A 21,233-nucleotide genomic window follows, 5' to 3' on the forward strand; every position below is an offset into this window, starting at 1 on the left:
GCGTTTAGAAAATGAGTTACCAGTCCACAAGTACAAAATGACCAAATAAAGTAGATGATTTTTAATGCTAGACAATGTGACACGCTATTAGTTTATTTTTGAAAGAGCTCTGCATTAAACTTTTAACATCAAGAGAAGTATCTGCGCACTTCTGTGTGTACGTGCTTGCTCTACAACACACCCTATGTTTTATCGTAAGTATTTTAATTGAACATAACTGTGTTCCATTACATTTCATTGCAACTTGAAAATACACAAACTGCCCACGTATCTCAGACTAAATTTGCTTGCTACCAGTCTAATGCTGTTTGAAAAAGGATGCTGCTGTAAAAGTGGGTTGCTATGAGTAGGAGCATGCTTTGAAAGCAGCTGTTTTCTTGGATACGTTTAATAAATGGCTGTTCTTTGCCTTATAGGGTAATGTTGCCAAATGATAGATTCTGTCAGGGTAGTGAATAGTGAAGCAAAGAATCCACATTGGAAGCGGCGTGGTCATTGCTTGTTCCCATCTTCCTCACTGGGTTCAGCTGGTCCTCCAAAAATCAGAAATAACTGTTTCTCACCTCAGTCACAAAAGTAGAAACTTGGTTAAAGGGCTGCAATACTTTCAAGTCACACACCTACTGGCATTGACTTGTACCTCCTGATGGAAAACCTTGCACAGAGCTAACCACAAATATGAAACCTTCTTGTAGTTTTTCCCCTATAATAAAATTATCTTAGAATTCATAATTTCAAGATTATATAACTATCAACTTTGGGAGATGAGATAAAAGCAGACATCTTTTTCTATTGAAGACATCTTTCAGTGTACTGTTTATATTATATTATGTCCAGATAACAAGGTAGAGTCTTTGAATACAAATAAACAGTGTATGCACTGGACTGAACCGAATGGATGCTGGCTTCTATGTCCTTGCTGTCCTTGTAAATACATATTTCTTTTCTTTTCCTTTTTTTTTTTTTTTTTTTTTTTAAAAGTACATTTCAACTTAAGCTGGAGCCAACCAGTCTTGCTTTCTTTTGCTTTGCTTCAGCATTTTTTTTATAAAGTACAGCTGTAAGCAGGGGAGTTTTGCACAGACTGAATGCCACAGAAATCTGCAGTAAATAGTCTGCTTTGTTGTAGATGTTCCTAAGCAGTATATTTAATGAGTAATGATCTGTTTACTGATGGAGAATACCTTCTCTTTGAAGAAGGCTTTCATCCTAGCCAGCCATGGTTTTTTTGGTACTGTAAGTAATTGAACTGGCTGGTGAAGTGACTGCTGTGGTTTGGCAAAAGCCGATTTGTCATGCCTTGTTATTTTACTGAGGAACATTTCTGGGAGCTTGCGTTCTGCAAAGTTCTTCTATTAAACCTGTATTGTGAACAAATGCTTGTTACTGCATTTATTAGAAATACTGCTTAAATAGACATTCAACAGCAAAGCTAGTCAAATTTAAGGGGAAAGAAAGGTGAAATCAGTTTGCAAAGTGGAGACTAGCACTCTGCAACTGAATCATCATCCAGATCTTAAATTAAATCTTAAATTAACAGTGCTTTTTATTAACACTTAACACCAGAAAGCATTTCTTCACACAGAAATTAGTTTTTTGGCAAGTTAAGTGGTTGCTCGTCTCCAAGAGGGGCCTTTCCTTCCCATTAAACTTGTAGGAGTTCAACTGTGTTTTGAAAAGAGATAATGACGGTGGCATATCTAAATAATCATTACCTTGCCTTTGTATTTCAGCACAAACCCACGTTAATCCAAAGCAGCACAGTGCTGATAAAGATGAGCTCTATCAGAAAAGCATCCCAAAGAAGGAGCACAGTGTGAAAGAAATCCTGAAAATGGAATCCAGTCATCCAAAAGGAAAAGACTTCTTCCAGACCAACATTTCACCAGTTACTCCAGAGAAAGACTTGGATGATTTGCGTAAGAACTATAGCCCGGAGAGGTGTTTCTTCCCTCGAGTTGTCTACCCGATCCGACCTCACATTCCAGAAGACTATCTGAAAGCTTCCTTAGCATACGGGATGGACAGACCCAGCTACATTACTCACTCACCCATCCAGACGTCTACTACGCCGAGTCCTTCTGGGAGGAGCAGCCCAGACCAAAGTTTAAAAAGTTCAAGCCCTCACAGCAGTCCAGGGGTCACGGTTTCACCTCTGGCACCTCCTTCTCAAGAGCACAGAGAGCCGTACTCTTACTTGAATGGATCGTATGGCTCAGAAGGATTGGGGTCTTATCCTGGATATGCACCCCCTGGCCACATCCCACCTGCCTTTCTACCGTCCTATAACCCTCACTACCCCAAATTCCTGTTACCTCCATTCAATATGAGCTGTAATAACCTGAGCGCTTTGAACAATATCAATGGCATCAACAATTTCAATCTCTTCCCAAGGATGTATCCTCTTTATGGCAACCTGCTCAGCGGAGGTAGCCTTTCCCACCACATGTTGAACCCCACCACGCTCCCCAGTTCATTGCCCAGTGAAGGAGGCCGTCGATTGCTGCAGCCTGATCATCCAAGAGACTTCCTGATACCAGCACCTAACAGTGCCTTCTCTATCACGGGCGCTGCTGCCAGCATGAAGGACAAGCCATGCAGCCCTACCAGCGGGTCACCCACAGCTGGTACAGCAGCCAGTTCAGAACACATAATGCAACCTAAACCTACCTCAGTGGTGTTGGCTGCCACCGGTGGTGAAGAAGCCATGAATCTCATTAAAAGTAAGAGGAATGTGACCGGTTACAAAACCCTCCCATACCCACTGAAGAAGCAGAATGGGAAGATCAAGTACGAATGCAATGTCTGCTCTAAGACCTTTGGCCAGCTCTCCAATCTGAAGGTAGGCAGCGGAGAATAGGGCATGAGACTTCTTGGAAGGCTCTGGTTTCTCCCTATAGGCTATCTAGGAAAAGTAGGGACAGGCCTCCCTTGCTTGTTAGGCTATTTATCAGTCTGGGCTTAACATGGCACCCCCCAGCGAGAAAGCATGGTTGTAAAGACAGTGTTTAATACTGACACCACCTAATTAACTAGATAACATTGTATTTTGGCAATGGGAATCCTCTGCTAACTTTAGGAAACATCTGAAAGTACTTTTGTTACAGTACTGGAAACTGCAAATTGTTAATTGCTTTGTTTCTCCCTAGGTGCACCTCCGAGTACACAGCGGAGAGAGACCATTTAAATGCCAGACTTGCAATAAAGGCTTCACGCAGCTGGCTCACCTCCAGAAGCACTATCTGGTACACACGGGAGAAAAACCCCACGAGTGTCAGGTATGTAACACACCACAGAGACAACTCCCCTTGGAGGCCGAAGGGACAGCAGGGCTCGTGCACACCCCGTACAGCGTGTGGGGGGAGCTGCGTCACAAACCCGTGGCTGCTCAGGGCTGGAGTCTGTATCTCAGCTGTTTCCAGCCCTGGTGCAGCAGCACCTGTGAGACAGCAGTGTTCCCTTTAGCCTGCTAGAGCAACATCTACCTGATACAGTTTTGCCATCGGCCGTACTCAAAATGCTGTTCATCGATACTTAAATAAAAAAGGTGGGGATTTTTGTCCCTTTGTGAGAAAGTGTGAAGATATAGAAAGCTGCTGCTTCATCCTGCCGTCTCCTCCTAGGTGTCTGCGATTTAAACCATAAAATCCCCTCCCACTCATTCACTGTTTCTCTGCCACCCCCCACATTAGGTTTGTCACAAGCGGTTCAGCAGCACCAGCAATCTCAAAACCCACCTGCGGCTCCACTCTGGAGAGAAGCCTTACCAGTGCAAGCTCTGCCCGGCCAAATTCACCCAGTTTGTGCACCTGAAGCTGCACAAGCGTCTCCACACCCGCGAACGTCCCCATAAATGCATCCACTGCCACAAGAGCTACATTCACCTCTGCAGCCTCCAGGTCCACCTGAAGGGCAACTGCCCCGTCGCCCCTGCCTCCGGCCTCTCCATGGAGGACCTGAATCGAATCAACGAGGAGATCGAGAAGTTCGACATCAGTGACAATGCTGACAAGTTGGAAGAAGTGGAGGACAATATCGACTTAACATCGATTGTGGAGAAGGATATACTGACCATGCTCAGGAGGGAAATGGAAGGAGCTAATCTGAAGGTATCTCTACAGAGGAACCTGGGAAATGGACTTATCTCCTCAGGATGCAACCTTTACGAGTCGTCAGATATGTCAATTATGAAGTTGCCTCACGGTCACCCACTACCTCTGTTACCTGTAAAGGTCAAGCAAGAAACAGTTGAACCAATGGACCCTTAAGACTTTTTGGCAAAGTGATTTTTTTTTTTTTTATTTATGACTTGGCAAGTCAGGGTGCCTGTAGCAGTTGCTTGTACATAGTTCCAATGCTGCAAAGCAATCTTGGCTTACAGTAGTTTCCCTACGCTCTCCAGCTGAAAGAAGGAACTCCAAAGTTACTGTTTTCTCAGGGCATAAAAAGGGGCAAAGGACTGTGCATTGCCTCGCCAGTTACTAAAAGACAATCATCTATCCATAATTATTTTTTCAATGATAGTACTTCATAATTTATTATGCAATTAATCATTCTAAAAGCAATAATTAGGAAAATGTTTACAATGACTGGAAAATTCATTGTAATTTTTACTTTAAATGTTTTTATTTTTTGTTTTATGGCCATTCTTTGTAGATATTTTTTTCTGCACATCTGTTTTAAGAACCTAAGATTGGGGTTTCAGTAAATGTTTTATGTACCAATGTCTTTTAAACAAATGTGGTTTTTCATATTGCCAAAGTTGGACATTTGACATACAGAATCCTAGATCCGTTGGTTTGAAAAAAATGCTGTGTACTTTTATTGCAAATCACCCCACTGGGAATTGAAAAAAAAACCCAAACAAACCAACCCAGAGTAGCAGCAAGCAGGGAAGAAACTGCTACTCCTGCCTCTCTGAGGATAGGAGAGAGATTCTTCTACCTGCAGCTCTACCCAGAACAGATGTGGCACAGCACACACCTACCTGCCGTGGACAATACCACAGGTTTTTAGAAAACAGCTCTAGCCCCACACATTGTCATATAACTTTATGACCAAAGGAATGCATCAGCTTAAAGTGGCTCTTCCAAAATAAAATATCACTTACATTCTTTTATTTCCAAAAGCATTTAAAAGCAAACACACAAATATTCTTAATATTCTGCCTACAAGGAGGTTTTTGGCAGACTTCTTTCTTTTTGGGGTTTTTTTTTTTTTTTTTGGCCAGAGCCTTCCAGGGATATAAAAAAGATGGTCAGATTCTCTGAGAAAGAAGGGGTTCGGTTTTACTTGTATTTTCCTCTCCCACTTTGCCTGGGTAGAAGTGGGGAACAAAGTCCTTTCCTGGCACATACATTTTTTTTCTTCCTTCCTGTACGACTCAGATTTTTCTCAGTATTTGTGTTTGTACATTTTGTGGTTAATTTAATTAAAGAAGAAAAGGGCATTGCAAAGTTGTTGAACAACAATTACCTCAGTGCTTGTGTCCAGTGGTGCAGACAATGCTGTTTTATCTAAATGCTTTGCTACTTTAGAGAAGAAACCAAAATGTGCACAGGGAAAGATAGAATGCACGTCCTTTTATCTTTTTGTATTGCTAAGCCCAAAGATGATACGGTGATGTTTGAGGTGTAGCAAAGAATACATGTATATTTATAGATATATTTATACCACTATACTATATATGTATATGTATATATATTTATACCACTTAAGTTGTGAGCCAAACCATGTAATAAAACCTATTTTTCATCTAAGTGTGAAAATCAAATGTTATCCAGTTTTGCATATTACCAGTGACCTCAAAACCAGAAGGTTGTACTAAGGCATTTATGGCTTGCGAGTACGCACGCGCAGCTCCACAGCTGAAGCCTGAACTTGCAAACACCGTATGTGAATAACGTCACCCACACGTGGTGACTCGGCGAATTCAGTGGGAATGACCCTGTTTGCAGGATGGGGGTCACCGGTCCCCTGTTCTCCCGGCAGTCTGTACTGGGCAGAAGGAGGCGGGTGGTCAGTGAGCAAACAGCCAGAAAATGTAACTGAAAGAACTTGAAAAGAAGCCAAATACGACCCGTGCGTGGTGTGTTCACAAAAGACCGTGAAGGGCAGGATGGAAAGTAGTTGGGATGAGCCCCTCGTCTCGTTTTACCCTGCCATTAACAAGTTGCATGGTCAACTCGCATAAATACAAATAGCATTATTACACACCTCCCCTCCACGTATATTTTTCTGTCCGGTTATGTTCTTAACAAATTTTAAAATAGCCCACTTCAGCAATCCAGGATTTGGTGATCTTTTTTTCAGCAAACTTCACTTCAATGCCTTCTGTTAAAAACCAAACGATCCTGAAATACAAGTCTCTCAACACAGCTTTTGAAGGACTACAGTTCATTACATTTCCACTCCTGCAAATTGTGAGGCTGACATCTTTTAAATGTAGCAATAGTTCATAATATAGTACTTACTTGTAGGATAAACCAAAGTATCACTACTCTGTCACTGGACACACACTTTTCCTATTATTTGCCTGTAGTGCTTTCTTGTATTTGATACAAATTTTACAAGAATTTATATGCATCAGCTTTAAGAATTGTTACTTCTCTTTACTGTTCCCCCCTTCCCTTAGAAGTTTTACATGTGAATGTAGCAACAATCAACAGTGTTTTGGGGTTTTTTTGTCTCTCTTAAGAAAGACTCTGACCAAAGTTAACAGGCTTTTTACTTTGCTAGAACAACAAACTATCATATGTTTACGTATTGGTTTACATCATTATTTATGTGCAAATTGTCAAATGTAAATTAAATATAAGTGTTCATTGCTTTACGGATGCTTCCCTTGTCTTCAATCTCTCTGCACCGACTGCATGTGCAGCCTGGTTGCGGGGCGCCTTCCCCTCCCAGCCTCAAAGGGGGATGATGTCCCCAGCAATGCTGACTTCTGCCTTTGCGGGCTCTGATTTTCCACGACTGAAAGTTGCAAACAGCAATGCCAGAGCCGAACACCCTGGCTTTGTTATTTACAGTGCTCTCATCAGTTTTAGACAATACCTTTAAAAAAACCCACTAATTTTTTTTAAAAACCCAAGAATTTTCACTGTTTCAATGGAAATACTTGAATGCTATCTGCCTCGCCGATATGTGACCAGGGTTCTCATTTACATTTTTCCAAATGATTATCATTTCTGGCCTGAAACCCTAACCACTGGGACCACAATGACACACTCAAAATGTCAGCGTGAGACCACTTAGTCCTATATCAACGTGGTGGGAACTGCATTCAAAACAAATGTGGATCTGTTTTCACTGCTCACAAAGGAGATGTGAATGCGAACTAAATCCAGGAGGTCAAGTGTCCGTTCCTCCACCACCTCAGCCAAAAAGTAACAGCAGGCCAGGATGCCCCAGAAAGCTAATTCAACATTTGCTACTTCCATCATTTACTGTGAGATCTAAACCAGAGAGGCCATGTGCTGCCCTTCCCTACCTGAACGTTAAAGAAATAATGTTCCTGCTCATATTGAGACACTCAGCACCGTATGATGTTTTAAAAGTATTTCACTGTCCTCTTAAAAAATTCATTTAAACATCTGTCTCAAGAATTTGAAATACTGCCAACACCAAACTGTGGAGTTAAGAAAACCAGAGCACTGTTGTCATAAACGTGCCAAATGCAGCATGTTATATTCCTATATTCGATAGAGCTATTGCTGTAATAATTTTTTTAAAAAAACCATAGGATAACCATTACCGCCATAAATCATACTTCATTACTTGGCAAAGCATTATGTTGTGCTGGAGAGTTATGTCCTGGGGACACTTGTAAGCTTTAGAAGATGTTTAATAAAACACATTACATAAAAAGACAATGCACGTTATAGATCACAGCCTTGCGAGGCCGAGCCCAGCAGCTGCTGCGTTGATTTCTGGCAGCCCCCAAGCCGGCTGGAAGCCACTGAAGGCGTGCATTGTGACCAGAACTACGGCGGGTTTCAGCCATGGCAACACCACCACCACCAGGTCGGCTAACTGCAACAGCGTTAGCAAGGTGCAGGGGGGAAAACCCTGCCATTTTGGGGGTGTCAGAACGCAGCCCTGCAAGGCCATGCGCCCCCAGCACAGAGCCATGGGCTGCCTGTGGGCAGGCGGGCTCAATGCCCACCTTGCTGCCATCGGCATGAAAATGCTGGGGGGCTAAGCATGAGCCCAGGAAGGCGACGTGCACTTTCCTTACATGGCTTTGCCAGCTGAGCTGCTTTGCCACAGGATGGAGCAAATTACAGCTGAGATGATACACTCAAACACAGATTTAAGGAGGATCCTGCCCTTCTGACTGGTTTATAAAGCTCGGTGTCTCTCAGCTGGGTGCTGGGGGAGACACCGCTAATTCCCAGCGCAGGCAATTACAATCTTGAGGTTAAAAACTAAAAACATGACTCACTGAGGGGGTATGAGCCGGTGCACGGCTGCATCCCGACACGTGCTGGGACCGCGCTCCACACGGGATGCAGCTCAAAACCTTCGCTGTCGTTCAGAGGCGTTACGTTAGAGTGAGGGAAATAGTTGTGGCTGTAATTAAAGGCAGCCAGGAAACACTTGGCTAATTACTGCGTGAGCTGGGGCTGAGTGGATGCGGTGCGGCCTAGGAATGTGCCCGTCACGGGGCAGGTATCTGCAAAACACAAGCCATCATGGTGGCCTAAGAAAAACTCATGATGGTGTTGAGGCAACTGCCCTGGCCCTGAGACAGAGGTCTCCCTCTTCTGCGTGGGGTCAGGGTAGGCTGGCAGGGAAAAGGTAGCTGCCTGGGCTGGGATGTGGTGGGCACAGATGGAAATTTTGGCGACTTCAGCACTAACCAGTCCTGCCTGAACGGTGGGAAAACATGACCTTTTGTCAAAGATGCGACACTTCCCAAAAACACAGGTGTTTAATTTTTCATCAGATGCTGAAAAAGGGCCATCCTGCAAACAGCACAGTGGCTGCCATTCCCATTCTCCCCAGCAGCATGTGTCAGTGCTGGCAAATAGCACATTCGCACACCCATTGAGGCCACGGCTTGAGAGTTTCCAACAAGCCTTCGCTCATTAAAAGAAGCTGGGGAAGATCTCCCAGCAATTCACAGTAGTTGCCTAAGGAGAGAGGAGCTGCTAATCCTCACCAAGCCCTTGCTGTCTTGGTGCCTACTTTGGATCCAAAGTTATATTCTTATCCGATGCTAGAGGGGTCAGATGTCGATTGCTTAGAGACACGTGCAATCAGACATTGCTTTCTGTTTCAAAGGCAAGCCTCCTTACCTCCACCGTGACAAACTGCAGCATGGCACAGGTTGAATGGTGCTCTGTGCAGGAAAACTCAGCACAGGGAAGATTACATGATGCTTTCCAGCTCCAGGCAGCACAGGCTCAGTGGGCTCGGGTCACTCAGCTCTGCAAACTTCAGCCTGCACAAGCTCACCTAGGAAAGGTACCTGAGATGTAGCTTGGGCTCCTGAAGTGTTGTTGCTCATCCCGCGCTGATGTTGTCCTACCACTGGCTATAAAATTCTCCCCGGCACCCCCTCTGAGGGCACAGCGGTGCAGCCCCATGTGCCAGCCAAAGCCCAGCACCTGAACATCTGTCTCCTGGCAGTTCAGAAGCACCCACCAGCCATCACATCTGGTCACCAAGTGCTCTCTAGAGCTGGGGGTTAAACAGACTGGCTGCCATGAGAGGTAAGCCGGGCCCCAAGCAGAAGCCTGGCAGCAGGACAAGGCGCTGCAGTAACTGGGCAGGTGGCACACATCCCTGAGAGGAGACTCTTCCCCCTTCCCAGCAGGGACCCCTGCAGCTGGCAGGGTGGAAACTCTGGCACAGGGCACATGTGAACTTCTGCTCCTTTTTGCTGCCAGGGCTTGGGGCAGAAACCCCTGAACATGGGAACGGGTGGCACTGGTGTGTGCGTTGGACAGAGATCTCTAAAAAGAGATGCCTGGTCCTCTGGGAAAGGGAGATGGGCACTCGGAGCTCCCCCTGCCCCATTAGCTGGCGGCCAGGCACCGTAGTGGCATTTCCCTCCTCCTCCCCAGTCGTGCGCGGGGAGATGGTTGGGATGCCAAACCACTTAGGTAGGTGTGACCAAATAGCCCTATTGAAGGGAGCCAAACCAGTATGACTTCCTTATTGTGCAATAATTAATAAAGGCCTTCAGCATTTTTTTCCATTAATTGTGAATAGGCAAGTCCTTGATCATTTCCTTATCCAAGGACCAAGTGAGATTCCTTACAGCATTCCTGCCCCAAAGTGGCTGCACTGTGTGCAGCGATTCCTACAGTATTGAAACCACGCACAGCAAAATCAAAGGCTGAAAACCTCTTTCCCCGTTTGCCCATTTTGAGGACTCAATTGTCACAATATGATACCAGACTTAGGGTTAGGGAGATCCCAAGGTTCCTGCCTTTACCAGTTGAGTTTTACATGGTAAATCCTAACTTAAATGAGCAAGGCAGAGAGTAGCTTTTGGGCAGGAAGAGGAGTGTGGCAGGCAGCAGTCCATACAGGATTTCTTGGATACTATAATCTCGGTTCCCAACTTCCCTACAGCTTTCCTATAGCAAAACTTTCTGCATGAGGACTGTCCCACTGCGAACTGCAGGAAACATTTGCTTTCCCCCATCCTTAGTCTACCTTGTGTATTCAGATGGCCTTTTTTTCCTAAAAGACAGGTCCTGTGCATCTTCACAGACAAGATCTGCTCTTCTTGTCAGCCTCAAAGCCCCGTGCAGAAATTCTTTAGTAAGCTGGGAAGGTTTGATTTCTTCTGGCCACATTGGAGCCATGTCCCCAGGCGGGGACCCAGTTAACTGGGCTGGGTGGTGTCCCCAAGAGGTCTCACTTTACTCGCAACTGGTCATGAAAAAAACAAAAGTTAAAAATGTTGTAGAAACTGCAACCAGGTGTGAAAGGGAGCAAGGATACATGAAAAGTGAAAATTTGCCTTTTTAGTAAGCCGTTACAAGCTAGTTGGGTGTTTAAGAGGGAACACGCTCTGGTGCTTGTAGTCATTCAGAGAAGATTTTGTGTGCGTGTGTGTGTTTTTAATGAGACCAGAGGGTGCAGAACAGGGCTCCTTTTCTAACCTATATTGCAGCAATTTGTGCATGTCTGTAGCTGTGGGTGTTATGTGCTTTCTACTCTGAGTGGTAAGTTTCAGTTTGATTCTGCTCTCGAGAGCTGTGGGGACAGTTTGCACTCGCCTTATCAACGCAGAATCCAAATAGCTTCATGGTGCGCCCGGCCCCCTGACACTGCAAACTGAGAAACTACGCTCTAAACACAGGAAAGCGAGTGAGGTGACAACCAGAGGGCTTTTTCTCACCAGAGCATCCCAATCTGTCAAAACCCTTGCTCCCCAATCAGTGGGGCAATAAGTCACCTCGAGAGCCACAACCTTGGCACCACCCTGAGAGGTGCTGGCCAGGACCCTGGGGCTGGGACTCTTTTCCTACATCCCCACCACCCTAAAACCCTGCACCATCTCCTCTGGCCCCATGCACCAATGCCCCAGCACTAGGGGCCTGGCCTGACTGCTGCAAACTGGGCAGCTGCAGGAGGCACTTGCCCATCCCCATTCCTCCCTGGGCTGGCCCTGAGGAAGCCTGGCTGTGAGCCGCTGACCAAAATTGTGCCCATGATTAGAGACGGCAGCAAGGGAAGGGCAGGGCAGGTACTTCCATGGCCCTTGGGAAGCAGCTCTAGTTTGGCTGCAGAGACTTGTGGTCTCAACAGTAATCCCTGTGCCCAGCCATGCAGCTGATTTCCAAATGAGTGTTGCTATCTTTACATCTGTTTGCTAAAAACACCCATCTTTTAGACTACGCACCAAAGTCCATGCTGCCCGTCTGGCTGTCCCCAGATGGGCTGTGACAGAGATGCCCCACATCCTCCATCCCTGTGCCTCCCGCCTGGGGGTCCTGTGTGGCCACCAGCCCCATGACAGCAGCCCCTGTGTTCCATCATCACTCTGGAGAAAAGCCTGTTTCCTGAAGAGAGAGACCCCACAGCACCCTCAGCAGTTGCTGCTGAAATCTACAGAAAAACGCTCCCCCCCCCGCCCTCCCCCGAATCTGGAGCCATTCAGAAGGAGTTCAGTGCAGCTCCCCTGGGACGCCCTGGTTCCTCTCACCCTCTTTGGGTGCCACATGCTTCAATCCACTGGGAGCCTTGTTCGTAAAATTCCTGAGCGTTTCTCAAATTAAGTTATGACCTACATAGCTGCTAAGAGCAACATGCAGATTTCCTCCCTCCCTCAGATCTGCTTGAGGTTTTTAATCCCTCCCCCCCCGCCCCCCCAGTACAACATTCAGGAATAACTGTGTTGTTTGCTGCACGGTCACTTGTCTTGCTTGAGCTCAAAAAGGAGCCCAGGAGATGTGGTGGAACGGTGGCTGCAGGTACAGCTCCCTCTGCCCTGCCATGCACAAGCGGTCCAGGCTCCTCTGGGGCAGGGGCAACGTGGCACGGGACCTTCTGCTGTTTAGGGCAACCGACTCTGCTAGCACGCAACAGAGAGGCAGGCTGAGGAGTGAAGGGTGCAGACCATACTAGAGGCACAGTGCTCTCTGATTTCCTTCAAAATCTCAGCTACTTATCCAAATTAAGGAGGCCAGAAAAAAAGGACCCTTGCTGACCATCAAACCCATTCTTCTGAAGCAGCACTAACCCCTGCAACACACTCTAAAAGAGCCTTGTTAGACATGAACATCCTAAATCTCAGTCCTTTGCTGCTGGCCTCCTGTCCGCCAACTCCCTCTGCGCCTGTTAGCTACAAGGGAATGCATCAATCCCATCTGAGTCTCCAAAAATACATTAAGGGATGGACCCAGCCACAGAGTTCAGCTACAGGTTCTCATTTCCCTCAGATTTGGGGTATTTAAGTCTGGTGCAATTCCTAATGCATTTATTTTTTAAAATTAATTTTCAATGTAATTGCTTAGTTTGATCTAAATACTAAGGCAGTGATGTGCATCTACACAGGGGAAGGTATCCAAGTTTAAGCTTATCTAACAATGGAGATTTAAAGACAGACTTTTTCTTTATCTAGAAATTTCAGAAATTCAAGGCCAGATCTAAGTTTTGCAGCAAGGACAGGGACCCAGGAGCCAAGACAGCTGGGTTCTGGTTTTGGTACCATCACTAACTGGTAGCAAGGTCTGGAACAAGTCAGTTGACCTTCCCATACAACGCCCAACTCATTTGTAGAATAGGTACAAGACTTGTGCAAGTTGTGGTGTAAGGACTAATATTTGTACCTTGTTTTGAGATCCACCAGTATGTAACAGCATGTATTGTTGTTCGTAGAGAGAACAAGTTGCTTATAGTACTATCTGCAATATCGTAATATTTAGAAGTCCTCACTTATGGGCTGTGACTACCCTGAACGCAACAAAAACTCTCTCTGCCCCAAGGAGCTTACAAATGAAGCACTATTAAAAACCCAAAAAACCACAGTGGCTAGGTGCACAGCTTAAATTTCCATTTTCTCTCAGCATTTTCCCACGAGGGGATTGCATGTGAGAACACACAACAGAGAGTCAGATCACGCCCGGTTCGGTTGCTCTGGCATGCCATTTGGCAATACAAGAATGACATAAATTAAAGTGAAACCTCTTCACCTCAGCCTAAGTGAAAATGTGAAGAGGGAGGGGGGTGAGGAGGAAGGGGGGATATTGATCCGTATCTACTCAACAGTCAGACCATGGTGTGGTGGCAACAAAAGACATGCCTTTGCTTTTTCAGTAACTAATAATCTATAGAGAACCATTTCCTTTTCTGCTGTTAAGATAACACATTCACCACCTCAGCTGCATGCAAATAATTCATGCCTCTGCTTAACTAATTTACCTCTCTGGTGCAGACAGAAGGGCAGAAACCTCCCACCAGCATCGACCCACTGAAAAAGGAACCAGGTCACCCAGAACTTTCTGAAACGTTTAAATCATTAGAGGACAACTGCACCAAAGGCTCTGCAGGAGAGACATGGCTTCATGAGATTAAATGGGTTATTTCTGCTGGTCTTCAGCCCTGCCTCTGACCCACATGTGGGTTGCAGGCTGGAGCTGACATTATCCAAAGAAAAGCATTTGATATCTCTGCACATAGACCACAGCTGGTCAACAACTCATCCCAGATTTAAACACAATATATTAGCTCTCATCTGTTGCCAAAAATATTACACGCTATTAAAAGCCCGGGCCCCCAGAAGTGTGCTGAAACTGAGTGGGCCTTCACTTCACATCACTTGGAAACAAACAGGTATCAGGTCAGACATGTGTCTGTACCTGTTGGAAACCTTGTTCTAATCAAAACACTGATGCTACTTTCACTCATTCGCATACACACACCCCTCTCCCCTCATTAACGCAACGCAAGCAAGGTTGCAATGTCAAGCACCAAAAAGTTATGAAACGCCAGAATTAATTAAGCTTGTCCACACATAAGCTTCAGGAGCAGCCCTTGCTTGCAGGATCACACACTGGTTTTCCCACAGGGCTTCTACCTCGCTCAGCGCACAAGGCGGGGGATGATCGTCCTGTGCGGGATGGGGCAGGGATGCCCTCCCTCCCCTCCCTTCTCCATTGCTGGCCACACGGCTCCGGCCTTTGTGCTCCTGCCCCCTCTCCAGCTGGAGCCAGTTGTTCCTTGGTGCTTTTGGTGGGCCCATCAGGAGGATGGCTGAAGGCCTCACCTGTGTCACTCAATGTCCACGTGGGAGAGGAAGGTGGCATCCTTATGCACGACAGAAAAAGAAACAAAATACAGGAGTTGAAAGTCAAATATTCTCTTTGGGTGCCCAGACTTTCCAGGGCAGTTTATCCCAACTGACATGTTATTTTACTGTAGCATAGCTCATCCTAGCTTCAGGGGTCACTGGGAATCCTCAACGCCTTCAAACTGAGCACCTAAAACCAGAGAGTACTGTACTTCACTGCCTGTGAAAATTCGGGTTAAGTGACTTGCTCCGTGCTATGCACAACTCCTTGGGTAATAGCCACTGAAAAACATGTTTCCCTCAGGCAGCACCCAGCTCCTGGCCAAGACGGCCCCTCCGTCTACCCCACCCCTTTCAACAGAGACCACCACTGAGGTGTGGGGATTACAGATTAGAGCCTCCTTTGATTCCCGATGCCAAAGGCCATGGGGAGAGGTAACACACATCCTGTAAAGACCACGTCATTACACACATTAATTCTGTCTGTTCTTATCTTCCGAGTGCCTGAACTTTCCATCTCAGTGCTGTTCTCCAGGCTGCCTGGGCAAGATCCCCGGTTTTGGAAAGCACATACACCAGCGAGATTTGTCCCGCTCCGTGGCTGGCCTGTGGTATGTCAGTACAATGCAGCAGGATTGGTGTTTTCCACCAATCAAGCTGCCAGCTCTGCTGGCCGTGGCACTGCTGCCAGGAGCAGCCTGTCACGCATTATGTAGACTAGCACAGGCAAGTGGTGAGCCCCACACTCTTTCTCTCCATCCCTGTTACCTTTCTCATCCTCCCCTTCCCTGCACCCAGCCCCGTCCTCTTGCCTTCTCGGTGAGCATCCCTGGGGCTCCCAGCTCCCTGCCAGCCCTGCCAGCACACCAGCCATGGTGGAAGGTGGCCACTGGCTTCCTCAGTCTCCCCAGAGAGAGACTTTCTGGTGGAGGGAAGCAGTGAAACGCTGCCTTTTCTTTGGAAAACCTGGTGCCTCCTAAGCAAGGGGACCAATGCAGCTAAGGGCAAGGGTGAGATGAAACACTAAGAGGGAAAAAAAAAAAGGAAGAACATCATTTCACAGTCTGTAGATGCAAAGTGAAACTATTTTGGTAGATTCAGCTCTCCCACGTTGAAAGGCCCAGAGTTTCTCATCTCTGACTTTACTCTGAGGCATGAAATTTCACCCATGACTTGACAAACACACATCCACAATGCTTTGTGGCTCTGCAGAAGCCTGCTACCACCCTGCCAAAGCTCACCTTCAATGTTTTACTGGGTTGATATTGCAATATTACTCTCTTTTTTAGGGTTTTCCGTATTTTGACACATCTTACTTTGCTAATACTTCTTCCTGGAGCTGAAAATCCAGTGTTGTGGAGATGGTGCTCTTGTTAGCGCACTGACATCTCCATGGTTGGATACAGACAGCCAGGAAAGAAAATAACTGGACCCACACTAGCAGTGTCCCCTTTACTGGCAAGTGATCACCACCAGCTTTCCCATGGATGCTGAGAAAACAGCTAAGCTGCAAATGTATACAAGAGCCATTTGCCTTCAGCCTCCTCACAGGGACTCACCTAGCTCAACAGAGGGCACATCCAGCTTGGCAGCCTGATTTTGGACAGACTTCATCTGCAGCTCACGTAGTGGACATTTAAATCAAGACCGGTTTATGCAGAAGCATTTTAAATGAAGAGAGCTGTGTTTAAACCTGATCTTATGAAAGCTCATCCATGTGCTTGGCTTACCAAAGTTAGCTCAAAGGGATAATAATTCTATATACTGCCTTTGAAAAGATGTAGTATTTTTGCTCTATTCAATCTAACCACAGAGATGAAGGAATCTGTAAATGTTTCAGTATGGACCGAGCATCTTTCAAAAGGAAATGGTCTATCTCAGTGAAGTTGCAGAGGGGTTCAAAGGAGTGGATGACACTCAGTAGTTTGTATCATACACGGAAACAATCAAGGATTAAAAATCTATTATTCTGGGATTACTGTATGAATTTTCCTCCTAGCATTATGAAAGGTTTCTGTTTCCCTGTCAGCAGATCATCTTCTACAATGTTGTCTAAATACATAGTACCTCATCCACTCACTGTCACCATTGTCACACCCTTTGATTCAGGGGAGATAAGAAGATAGGTCAAAAAAGAGGTAGCAAGTGATTGTACCATCTGTGAAATATTCATGCCTAATATGTTGTGTCCTAGGTTTGATGCTCAGATACTTGTGATATGTCTCCTGCTTACTACGTCTCCCTCACGACAATTTCTTTTTTATTGTCCCTATACCATCTTGGTCAGTTTTGGCATTGACACATGTAGAAGCCTGCATATGCTCTGCCCCGCTTCAGGGATAACTAACATACCTCTCTAGAATAATTTTGAAAGGCTAGGAATGGGGAAGAACAAAACCAAAAGACAAAGCCAATGCTTTGGAGAACTTTTGTTCTGGTATACATGGGAATTAAATTGTGTTTGTCTCCTCCCCCTGTTCTAAAGAGAGAGGTGACATTAATAATGCAGAGCACATGTCTCTTCAAGCTCTCTTGCAGCTTTTAAAACATAGAGAGCAAATGGCAGATTTACCTTTCATCTCCTTTTGAAACTTAAGTTAGGCCTTATTGGTAACAAGTGAAATTAAACTGGTTGTTGCTGTTTAACTTCTCTGTGCTATTTCCTCACATGAATTAGTCATGATCAACCCTACTTGGCAGTTGTCCTTACATAAAAAAGAACAGAGAGAAGGGTTAAGCACTCCCATACAATTTACCCAATAAATTTGTCATACCCCTTATATAGAGTTGTCCCTCCAGTCCTGCCTGTTCCCTAACATATCTGGCAGTTTGAACAATGTTGGCAATATTTGAGCAATTAGGCATTCCAAGTGGAAAGGTTAATATACCTTACCCTCAAACACAGGGTGTGTTTTGTCTTGTGCCTTCAACCACCCTTGATGAGCATCGATTGCACAAGAGCTGTGAAGTAGGAAGGTCTTCTTTCAGTTTCAGTATGGCCTAGATTGTTTTGGTTTAGCAAAAGGCCAGTAGTCCAATGGCTAGGATGGAGCAAACACACCTTGACTTCAGTGCTATAGAGGCAGATCACTAAGAGGGAACTTCGTGGCTGTTATCACCTTCCGAGCATTAAATGCTTTGGTCATACTACCACTGGTGCAAAACGAAGTAAAAGATAACCCACAAAAGAAACCCCTCTGATGGAGCTTGGAGTAGGACTGGTCGAGATGTGATATTTGTGGTTTATTTCCCCCTCTTCTGGCTGAGCAGCATTGGGATCCCGGTTTCTTTTTTGGCCAGTTCTCGGAGACATCACTTTGTTTGTGGTCCAAGTCTGGCGGGAAGCTCTGGGCAGGAGCAGGCAGGGCTGGAGAAGTCCTGCAACCTTGAGCTGTGTGGGACCTGCAAGACCATGGTCCACCAGGACAGGGACAAAACTGCCTCCCAAGTCAGCCAGGCCAGGAGTCAACATACTCAGCCCAAACCATTGCTGAGGTTGGAGAGCAAGTGTGAATTGCAAACGACAGTCCTGCAGAGCAGCGCCCAGGTCGCCGGGAGGCCAGTGGCTGCTGGACCGGCTGCCGCAGCCCTCCCCTGCCAGCAGCAGGGCACACCCAGCAGCCAGCCTGCCCGCCCTGCCCCACAGGGATGCTTGGCTGCCTAGTCAGGACCTAGCTTAAGTAAGGAAAAAACAAATCTAGGCAGCAGAGAAGGAAGTTTTGCAGGTTGCCCATCCACCCTGAGCCTTCACAGGATGTCGGAAGCACTGGTGGATGAAGGAGGTCAGGTCTGAGATGCCTGGCTGCCACCTCCCATGAGACCTGAATGGGTCTGAATGACCCAACCTGTGCTTGGGTGCTCCTGCAAGGCCCCACACACCTCACCAGGGTCTCTCATGCGGCAGCCCCATACTGGTAAAAACTGCTGAGAATTGGGCACTCGGCCTCTCCACTTGTGGCTGGTGGTATTTCCCTGGCTGGGGTGATGTTGATGTTCGCAATGAAGCTTTGGCAGAGAAAGAGAGACATGTTGTAACCATTAACAGACTTTGCATTTAGAATTTATCTCCGAAAAGGACAAAGGATAACACAGCTCGATGGGGTTTTTGTTCAAGTTCGGGTCTACACTTTCCATTTTAATACCAGTCTTGGTCTTCACCATTGTCTTCCTCTGACCCAGAAAAACTTGATCATGAAAATAGTGTTAGCTAGAAAATAATAGAACTGATAAGTCATTGCAAGCACATGTGTGTCTCATTATACATCAGTTCGGTTTCACTATATATTTTACACTATGTAACATAAATTTCACTATGCGCCACAAGTATTTCAATATGTGATAGTCAGAAAGTGGCAGTTTACACTAAAAGTTTCAGTATGTGGTAGGATATTTCAAATACTATAAATTCTCCTTTTAGATTAAATGCATTGTGTAGATTAGTAAGAAATGCAGTTGTTTTAGTTTACCCAGTGTGGTTTTATTTCAAAACAGTATTTAGTACTGTGCTGTTCAATTGCCATGTTTATTTTTATCATACATATTAATGGATGATTAAGTGAAAATTCATTAAACATACACCACACAGGACTCAGGAAACCTGAGTTCCGTTTCTTAGATCTTTTATCTTAACTCAACTTACACCATATTAACAAACACACTATATTTACAAAGACTATATTAACGAGCAGAATAAGCTTCCTGTGTGAGGCCTGCTATTGGCCTATTTTCTTTAAAATGAATTCTCTTTGAGCAAGTAAAATTTGAGGGACCTGAAATCCCCTGTAAGGGTGAATTGTTAAAGCAACGAGCAAGTATATCAAGGGTCCACACCGAATCGCCATTTATTGCAGATGACCACTGTTTCAGTCGCAACCAGAAGCAGAGGAAGCTGCACTGCCAGCACTGCACTGCTAATCACGGCTTTGAATCTGTTGATAAGTTGACTGTACAGGTATCATGTTAATCAGGTCTTTTGCTAGAAAACCCCACCCCAGTTGCTGAAAAGGGGTATTCACCGTGATACTACTAGACCAAAAAGCTCTGCCATGTATTAGAGTTACCAGGTCATCATATTTTCACACGTGACATCCTTCAGCACCAGAGGGTACAGATTACCTTTGAAAGATACTTGCCATGAACCAAGAACATATAAAAACCAATCATGTGGCTTAGTAAAGCCAAGGCACATCTGCAGCAAGGACCATCTCCTACAACCTTGGTCAAAGCTATACTAACTATTCCAGACTGGTGCAGCAAAGCAATTTCCCTACATCCAGTACCTACCATCAGAAATGCAGAAAGAAGAAAAAACACTGGGCTAAGAGTTCTCCCTCATTCTCATGCCCTCTAAACACAAACTACACCAAGAACAGCTCCATGCAAAGGTCTATTTTATTCAAAAAACAGTCTCAGCAGAGAGCACAGGGCAATGCTGAACTCCAGCCCAAGAGAGAAACGTAAGACATTTATCTCTGCTCTGGCTTCTGCTCCTCAAGATATAATCACACAGATAATTTTCTAGCAATTTTCAATGGATAGTTTCAAAATGTTAATGATCTGTACTGAAGTTCAGTGTTTAGAAGAACTGGAAGCCTCACCTACCGTGTCTTGCACTCATAAGACAAGGGTGACCCTGCACCGGCCTGACTCTGGGCAAGCTACTTATGGAGCTACAAAGGCCCTGGATTAATTGGAAACTGGGTCTTCTAACATAACTCCTTGCCCCATCACAGGCCTAGCAGACCTCATTGGCTCTCTGCCAAATAGTTTAAGCACCTATTAACCAAGGAAAAGGTAAAGAGCTTGGCTTGTAACATGCTGGATTTCAGCCCAGCGGTTTCAAATCTCCTAACCCACAAGAGCAGCTTATCTATGTTTGGAGGTCAAAGACCACAACAAAGCCCTGTTAACAGGTGCGCACTGGCACAAACTCAAACATTTGGCTCTTCAGATTACAGCAGTTCCCTGGTTTCTTACAAGTAAAGCAAAAAGCGCCACCAAAGTGGTCAGTGACACGCTCAGGGCTGGCCTGAGTCTGCTTATGCTCATTTATTTGACAAAACATGTCACCACGAGTGCTTCCTCAGCTCACAGGAGCCAGAACTGAATGCATCCAGTATACAGCTTGTCCATTCCACTGCTCCAAAATTTAAAACCAAGACCCACTGTACTCCTTGTTTGTAGTCTCTACCTACCATAAGAAACAAATTCTGCCCCACACACACCACAAAGCAAAGCTCACGAGCTGCATCAGATGTTTGCCAGTGACTGAGTTGAAGAAAACGGGCATGTTTGTCAGACTTGAGGCATGGGGACAGTCCAGAGAGCAGCGATTACTGCTTTCATCCCAGATGGGGGCTGGGTGCAATGGGAGCTGCCTTTCCATACCCAGCCTGAAACTTTGAACCATGAGTTTCCTCATGTGCCTCCTCCGAGGCAGTTTGAGAGGCGGCCCGCTGTCTGCCAGAGCGTCCCTGAT

At 45.7% G+C, this 21,233-nt stretch overlaps 1 protein-coding gene across 5 annotated transcripts in view; it reads left to right on the plus strand.

The window, feature by feature from the left end:
* Window positions 1-6,832, plus strand: part of PRDM1 (PR/SET domain 1) — a 65,138-nt gene extending 58,306 nt beyond the window's left edge. For all 5 annotated transcript variants that reach the window (XM_074862203.1, XM_074862205.1, XM_074862202.1 and 2 more), the window contains 3 exons: window positions 1,734-2,842; window positions 3,150-3,278; window positions 3,693-6,832. In XM_074862203.1, coding sequence (XP_074718304.1) covers window positions 1,734-2,842; window positions 3,150-3,278; window positions 3,693-4,268 — 1,814 coding nt within the window. In that variant the 3' untranslated portion in view covers window positions 4,269-6,832. The remainder of the gene's footprint in view (window positions 1-1,733; window positions 2,843-3,149; window positions 3,279-3,692) is intronic.
* Window positions 6,833-21,233: the final 14,401 nt, after the last annotated feature.

This window comes from Strix uralensis, chromosome 3 (assembly GCF_047716275.1).
Source record: "Strix uralensis isolate ZFMK-TIS-50842 chromosome 3, bStrUra1, whole genome shotgun sequence".
In the NCBI taxonomy this organism is placed as follows: domain Eukaryota; kingdom Metazoa; phylum Chordata; class Aves; order Strigiformes; family Strigidae; genus Strix; species Strix uralensis.